At 36.6% G+C, this 8,340-nt stretch overlaps 1 protein-coding gene across 1 annotated transcript in view; it reads left to right on the top strand.

Moving 5' to 3' along the window:
* Positions 1–8,340, top strand: part of DNAH12 (dynein axonemal heavy chain 12) — a 62,465-nt gene that overhangs the window by 18,636 nt on the left and 35,489 nt on the right. The window contains exons 4-8 of the mRNA XM_012802549.1: positions 4,205–4,394; positions 5,057–5,129; positions 5,719–5,877; positions 6,095–6,290; positions 7,747–7,935. Coding sequence (XP_012658003.1) covers positions 4,205–4,394; positions 5,057–5,129; positions 5,719–5,877; positions 6,095–6,290; positions 7,747–7,935 — 807 coding nt within the window. The remainder of the gene's footprint in view (positions 1–4,204; positions 4,395–5,056; positions 5,130–5,718; positions 5,878–6,094; positions 6,291–7,746; positions 7,936–8,340) is intronic.

The raw sequence follows: 8,340 nt of genomic DNA on the forward strand, positions 1-8,340 counted from the left end.
GGGTGCCTGTAGTCCTAGCTATTCAGGAGGCTCAGACAAGAGGATCATTTGAACATAAGAGTTTGAGGTTGCTGTGTGCTATGATACCATGGCACTCTAACCAAAGTGACAGAGTGAGACTGTCTAAAAAAAAAAGTTAACATTTTTTAACATATAAACATAAATAAAAAAGTAAAAACATTCATAAAGATATGGAACTAGTGCTACCCATGTATAATGCACATCCTTATTTTTCCCTAAAAATTTGAGCAAAAACGTGCACATTATACATGGCAAAATACAGTAATTCCCATCCCTCTTATAAAGTCCCATCCTCAAAAGGTGTGTCACACACCATGACCCTCCACCTCTCCCTCCTTCCCTCTCTCTCTTCTCCCTTTTGCCCACCTTCCTCTCTCCTTTCCTGTCTCTGCTTTCCCCTTCCCCACTTCCCATGTACTAGGAATGGATTAATAAGCTGTGGTATATGTATACGTGGAATACTATTCAGCCATTAAAAATGATAGAGACTTTACATCTTTTGTATTAACCTGGATGGAAGTGAAACACATTATTCTTAATAAAACATCACAAGAATGGAGAAGCAAGAATTCCATGTCCTCAGTTCTGATATGAGGACAATTAATGACCTAACAACTTCTTTTTGAAATGAGAGAGCAAGGGACAACCCAGCAGCTGCTGGAGCCTGTTTCAGCTCTGTCTCCTTGAAGCAGACGCAGCTCCTGGCAACTTAAACTGAATTGAGGAGAAAGAAATGGATTTGGAAAGTGTTCAGATGCCAAGCCTTTTGTTGAATAACTTCCCTAGCATGCATGCTGACACCCTGATTCTACCTGTATTGGGGATTTTCAGAACTTCCTCTTGGTTTGTTTTGAAATGTCTTTTGAGGGTGGGTGGATGTCATGAAGTTGAGTGAAAGTAGGGAACTTGGTTTAAATTTGGAGCTCATTTGTAGTTCCCAGGGAACAGGGGGACTAGACCACCAGGAGAAGGGTTTACTTTCCAGTAAGGGCATTTGGGGCACCATCTGAGGTGCTAGTTCATGTGGTGTTTGTCTCCTATGTTGTCTGTTGTTTGTGAATTTTGTTGGAATATAAGAAAGCTCTATCTTAAAGTCCCTTGGAGAAAAACTTTGGAAAGAGCCACAGCATTTTAGATTGTTTGTATTGGGAATTCCTTGTATTATTTTTGATTGTTTGCAAATTTTTTTAGCACTTGTTTGGTGAGTTTTTGTATTGTGATACTACTTGTACTTAGTGTAAGAAAAGTGGTTGGTACCATTTGTACGGAGTGTAAGGAAAAGTGCGTTGCTTTGCCTAATTTTGATTTGGAGGTGCATTCTATGTTGACTGGCCATTGGTTGGTATTCTTTTGGAAAGCTTATGTTCATGTATTTTGCCCACTTTTTTTTTTGTGGGGTTGTTAGATTTTTTTCTTATGAGTTCTTTGTGGATTCAGTCCTTTGTTGGATATATGTGTGGCATGGGGGATATAATCCCCCATAATATGGGTTGTCTGTTCACTCTGTTGATTGTTTCCTTGGATGTCTAGAAGCTTTTAGGTTTGACCGGGTCTCATTTGTTAATTTTCATTGTTGCTGTGATAGACTTTGGGGTCTTCTTTGTGCATTGTTTGCCTAAGCTGATGTCTGTGGAAGTTTTTCCAGCATTTTCTTCTAGAATTCTTTTTATGGTTTTATTTCTTGGGTTTGAGTCTGTTGTCCATCTTGAATTAATTGGTTTTTTTTTTTTTTTTTTTGTGGAATAGTGTTTCACAACTCTATTGTCGCCCTTGATAGAGTGCTGTGGCGTCACAGCTCACAGCAACCTCAAACTCTTGGGCTTAAGTAATTCTCTTGTCTCAGCCTCCCAACTAGCTGGGACTACAGGCACCTGCCACAACGCCAGCTATTTTTTGGTTGTAGTTGTTATGGTTGTTTGGCAGGTCTGGGCTGGATTCGAACCCACCAGCTCCAGGGTATGTGGCTGGAGCTCTAGCTTCTGAGCTACAGGCACTGAGCTCACCCAGCTATTTTTTGTTGCAGTTGTACTGTTGATTAGTAGGCCTGGGCCAGGTTTGAACCTGCAAGCCCTGGCATGTGTGGCTGGTGCTATAACAACTGTGCTACGGGTGCCAAGCCCACTAGAAGATTTTTTACAGCAGCTTAGCATTGATTTGTCTGGCAGTTCTAATTCTTCCTGCTTGAGCCTGGGGAGGTTGTTTGTTTCTGCAAATTCACCAATCTCTTCAAGGTTTTCCAGCATAGAGGTTTTTGTGGTATTCAGGGATGTAGTTTATGTTTCTGTGATATCAGTTGTAAGGTCTCCTTTTTCATTTCTGATTGAGCTTACTGGAGTCTTTTTCTGTTTTTGGTTGATCTGGCAAGAAGTATGTCAATTTTGTTCATCTTTTCAGGGAACCAATTTTTTGTTTTATTGATTTTCTGTATTATTCTTTCGTTATCTATTTCTGTTAGTTCTGGTCTGACATTGGTTGTTTCTCTACTTCTGCTGGGTTTGGGATTGGTTTGCTCTTTTTGAATTCTCTGAGATAATTCATTGGATTGTTGCTTTGTAATTTTTACTAAAGGGTCTTCTCTATTGCTTCTTTCTCCCCAAAATTAATCTCAGTTGGCCTTTCTGTGCCTTTGTGAAAGGGGAAATTAACTGTCTTATTTGTAGGTAAATGAGTTTTCAAAAATAATGAGAAATAAATCTTTTAACAATAAGGAAAACAACTCCTTTTGAGCACCCTAGTTGGTTTATGGTGCCTCTGTGTAAGGCTCAAGGGCATACCAGGTTTTCTAGGATGTGCCAATTCTTGTGCACCTTTTTTTTTTTTTTTTACTAAGGGGCAAATTATATCAGGAAAAAGTCAAAGCCCATTTCAGAGTTGTAATGCTGACTCTCAAACTTTCTGCTTGATATAAACCCAATGTTTATGGTATTGCTTGAGACAAACTTGTTTTTGGTATATGAAATGATCTTTGCATGTAAGATTTTTGATAAAAGAGGTCCTCCTGCCCTTGCTGGGACTTCACAGCTAGCTGGGTGAGATGCGGGGAGGAGCTACAGCTCAAGAGCAGACCTGACGAGAGGGAGAACGGGCACCCATGGCCTGCCACTGAGTGGCACACAGCAAGGGGGATGGAACGCCTGTTGCTGCTGCTGTCATCGTGACACCATGGGAGGGTACTGCCTGAACTAATTCTTCATCCCATGCCCATTAAGTTTATGCTTGGGGTCAGAAATGGTTTCTCCTTACCCAACTGGGAGCTCAGTTTGGCCAGTGGGTACCCTGCTAGGGCAAGGCAGTTAGCATTGAATCCTTCACAGGTGGTTAATATGGCCTTTAGCATAAACTAGAACCTGTGTATGTTTTAGCTATACCAGCTAAGGATCCTTTGAGACAGTTAAAAGGAATAACCACCCTAGGATAGGGTATAATCAGTATGTATATTGGAAAAATAAAAAGGCATTGGAAAGAATCCTGCCTCAAAATTACAAAGGACGCCAGGTAACAGGAAACCCTCAGGAAAGCAAATGGTTCTTTCCGGCCCAGCCCCTTGCCTCACTAGTAGCACCAACCCATGCATTAAAGCATTTGATAGACCCTCATTTGGTATGCCCTTGTTTGTAATAAACTGTATGTTCAAAACAATCTAAAAACAGAATTGACCCACTGCAGAGGGAGCCTGATATAAGGGGCCCGACCCCTTTGATGATTGGCAGTTTCACTTGGTGTTAGTATATATCCTTTCAGGCCAGGTAGAGGCTTGTTCTAGCCAAATGGAGAGAGCATCTAAAGTTCCAAGATGGGCTCCTACCAGGAGATGCTGATTGGGCACAGGGGCTTTGCTGAGAGTTCTTTCACATGTACACCAACACAGAGCAGGAACAAGCCTCAGAGGACAGTGCGATGGCACCAGCTGTCCAGGAAAAGAAGCCAAGCACGTGAAGAATGGCATGCTGGTGATGGATGTTATAGGCAGGCAGCTGTCCAGGCTAGTCTTGAACTCCTGATCTCAAGTAATCCTCCCACCTTGGCCTCCCAAAATTTTGGGTTTATAGGCGTGAGCCATTGTGTTCACTATAGAATATTTTTATTCTGAAAAAAATCTTATCTGGAAGGGAGAACTCAGGAGAGAGATACTGAAATGCTACAACCATGTAAAACTTTTAATTTTTTCTTCTTATGTTCTCAGTTCAACTACCTTTATATGAAGCAATGTGTAGAAAGTAGTCCAATAGTACCTATTCAGCAGGAATGGGTGGATCACATGTTAATGCTGATACCTGAGTCTTTAAAAATAGGGAAAGAAAGAGAAGAACTCATTGATAGTCTCATAAAAGAAGTGTCAAATGACTTTGAAAACAGTATGAAGAGATATTTGGGTAAGTAGCTTTAATGTGTGCCCTCCTTCTTTTACCTTTGCTTTCCTCTCCTCAACTGAATCAAAAGTATAAAGTAAAAGGATAAAGTATAAGTGAAATGAATAATGAACACTATATATTTAAACTACATATTTATTATTTATTTAAAGATCTTATTTTAAGCCTATAATCTAGTCAAAGTCTTTGTAACTTCAGGGTACTTTTGGGGTTTTGTTTGTTTATTAGCTAATAAATTTTTTATTTTTATTTTTAGTTTGAGACAGGATCTCTCTCACTCTGGTTTAGGTCTTGCCCCGGCTAGAATGCCATGGTGTTATCATAGCTCACTGCAACTTCATACTCCTGTGCTGAAGTCATTCTCCTGCCTCTGGAGTTTGAGACTGGCCTGCACAATATAGTAAAAACTTCATCTCTACAAGAAATAAGAAAAAATTAGCTGGGGGTGGGTGGTGGGCTCCTGTAATTTCAAATTCTTGGCAGGCTAAGGGAGGAGGATCACTTAAGCACAGGAGTTTGAAGTTACAGTAAGCTGTAGTCTCACCAGCCTACTCTAGCCTTGCTGACAGAGTCAGAACCTATCTCTAAAACAAAACAAAATTAGAAACTTTGATATGTATAGGTCTTACAAAGATTTTCAAGAAGTATTAATACATATATTTTAGTGCAGAGTGTTCTTGTGAAACCACCAGTTAAATGGCTTCCAGATGAAGGAGGACCTTTACCTGAATCCCCTGTGTGAGTAAATTATTTTAAAAATAGTACTTTATCTATTTTTTGATACAGATTAAAAATAAATAAATCTTACATTCAAATCTGCAATTGTGAAGCACAAAAGTATTTTGAACACATCTAAAAAATGGTACTATTGCTTTTTTTCCCTAAAGATATCCTCACTATGCTTGTTTAGTTCTGTGTACATAACTGAGGGGTCATTTATGAATGTATAGATCTATTTGGCCTTGAGTAATCTTTGGTGTGTGCCAGCAAGGATTCTCCATTCTTATTCCCAGACCTAAATACTGTGTTCTTTCATCTTTACCTGGGGTAGGTGAATCAGAGTGCAATGCAATTTAGCAGGACATTCAGGCCTGCCCCATCAGTCTGCCTTACGCACAAATTATTTCTGTTCTCTCTGAATATAATACACTTTTGAAATCTTAATGTGTTTTTATTAAGTGCATATATCCCAAGGCTTCTATTGCTGATTATTGTTCTCTCTTCTCAATCTCCAGTTTTCTCACTTTAATATTCATTTCATGTCATGAACATGATTTCCTGAAATTGACAGTGTCATCATGTTTGATATGGTATTTTGCTTTTCCAGAGGCCAAGATTTTTCTAATCCCTGGCATTCTAGCTATGTGCAGGCAAGAAATCAAATATTATCTAATTTGTACATTGTTCATTCAACTATGCAAACGTTACTGGACCTTGGTTATACAACATTTTCTAATATAGTTTTACTGGACTTAAAAGGAATTAGGTAAACTCCTATATTTTAAAATTAATATTTAAAATTTGAATGTCTCATTGAGTATATTTTTGACTGTTACTTTTTTTTTAACTGATTCATTCATAAGTCTTCAAAACTTTTCTTTAGATTTTTAGAATTTTAAAAAAATTATCTTGTTTCAACAATTGTGTATCAACACCAATATCAGTCATTTACTTCAAATTATTTTTCTTTTTCTCATAAATAGAGCTAAAGGCCCAATTGATTGTGAATCACTGAAAACTGATCTATCAATACAAGCTAGAAAGGCAGAAGAGAAGATAATGAATACATGGTATCCAAAGGTTATAAATCTCTTTACTAAGAAGGAGGCCTTAGAAGGCATAAAACCTGAAAAATTGGATGCATTTTATAACTGTGTTTCCACACTTATGTCAAATCAGGTAATGTGTTTTTAGAATTAGTTCAGTATTTTAAGTAAAATTTTATTTAAACATAGTACTAAGTATGATAGTGTTTTGAAATGAATTAAGAAAAATATCTCTTATAATTTTATTTAAATACGTTTAGCAGGAAAATCCTGATTTTCTTAAACAATCTGAAATGGGAGGAATGTATCAAAGTCTGTGTCAGTGTTAGGACTGATTACTGGCTCATGTCTAAAGGCTATTAGCTAATTTGGCTTTTTTGGAGTATGTTAACAATTGAACTATCCTAATAACATATTTTTAAACTTACTAGATTCTAAGTTGATTAATCCTCATTTTGTTTTCTATAAAATCTTCATTTAAGATGTTATTGATCATCTTTTTTTTTTTTTTTGCAGTTTTTGGCCGGGGCCGGGTTTGAACCCACCACCTCTGGTATATGGGGCCAGCGCCCTATTCCTTGAGCCATAGGCGCTGCCCTGTTATTGATCATATTTAAATGACAAATAGAAAGAAAATATTAATTTTATGCAATAATGTTTATGGTTTCAAATTTTTATAATTGTAGACATACAATTCTAGAAAAAATAATTTTGAATAAAAACTTTTCCTTTTGATAAAGATCTCTAATAATTCCATGAATTTTGCCTTGCATGTTTAAAAGGATAATATGCATATTTAATGTCTACTATGTAAAACTATAACTAATATACATAGTTTCCTTTCTACTTTTAACCTCTTAAGAGAACTATGATTATTTGATAAAAGTAAAAAGATAAGTAACATCTTCAAGAAAATAGATTCTGGTTTGTGGGTTGGGATAAATATCTAACAATTGATTCTCAATATGTAAGAAAGCATTATTTATACTTTAGAAACTCATTGTGCATATTTCTAAGTGGCTTAACCTGAATTTGTACATGTTGGAAATATGGTTCTCCAGAGGGAAAAAAGCCACACTGATTTGTGGTATTTGCCAGTTTCTGTGGTGTAAATATTCCCACCAAAGTGGATTTAACATTTTAAGTGTTTAGCAACTGGTTCATAAAGTTCTTGAATGTTTAACAATTGGCTTCTGAGATAATAAGAGCTGGCTGTAGCATGCCACTATGTGTTACCTCATTGCAACCTACCTTCAGCCATCAGGTATACCCTACCCTTCTTACCACATTGTTTAGTCTTTTAGAACATTTTCTGTACCAGGTATAGAATCACCAAAGCGTGGGAAAAATTCTGAGTTGCCATTTTAAGATTGTTGATATTCTATTAAAAATTAAGGTTTGCATGTATTGTTCTATTTATTGTGTTAGACTACACTTATGAATGAAGAAAAATTCCAGGATTAAATACATTGATAGAATGACTTGATTAGTTCGTTATAACCAGCTATAGACAATTATAATCAGTTCACTGATTTTAATTAAGGGTTGAATTTATACTTTTTAAAGTGATGGTAATTTATGATATGCAGCTAAAGGATCTCTTAAGGAGAACTGTAGAAGGATTTGTAAAACTCTTTGATCCACAAGATCAACAGAGGCTGCCAATATTTAAGATGGAATTGACATTTGATGATGATAAAATGGAATTTTATCCTACCATACAAGATTTGGAAGATGTTGTTTCGAGTGTGGTAGAGCGAATAGCTGAAGCTCTGCAGGTATTATTACATCATCCCTATCCATTGAATTTCTTTATATGGCTTTTTCATACTTTAAAATTATTTGAGTTTAGTCTTTTTAAAATGTATATATATATAAAATGTTACAACTCTTTTTTAATTTTCCTCCCTCAAGTTATTTTAAATTAGAAAGTGTTTCCTCTAGGCTTTCTAACTTTTAAGAAATAGGGGAAAAAGGTGTTTTCTCTTTGAAAAATCTCCTAGAGATGACAATTTCCCCTTAGAACTTATTGTAGTTATAGATTAATATTTTTGCATATGTCTAATCTCCCTCACTGAGTGGGCTTCTTTTTTTTTTTTTTTTTTTTTTTTGAGACAGAGTCTGATACAGTCATCCTGGGGTTGAATGTGCTGGTCTCATAGCTCACAGCAACCTCAAACTCT

Source organism: Otolemur garnettii, unplaced genomic scaffold, assembly GCF_000181295.1.
Source record: "Otolemur garnettii isolate 467f Iridium unplaced genomic scaffold, OtoGar3 scaffold00015, whole genome shotgun sequence".
NCBI lineage: Eukaryota > Metazoa > Chordata > Mammalia > Primates > Galagidae > Otolemur > Otolemur garnettii.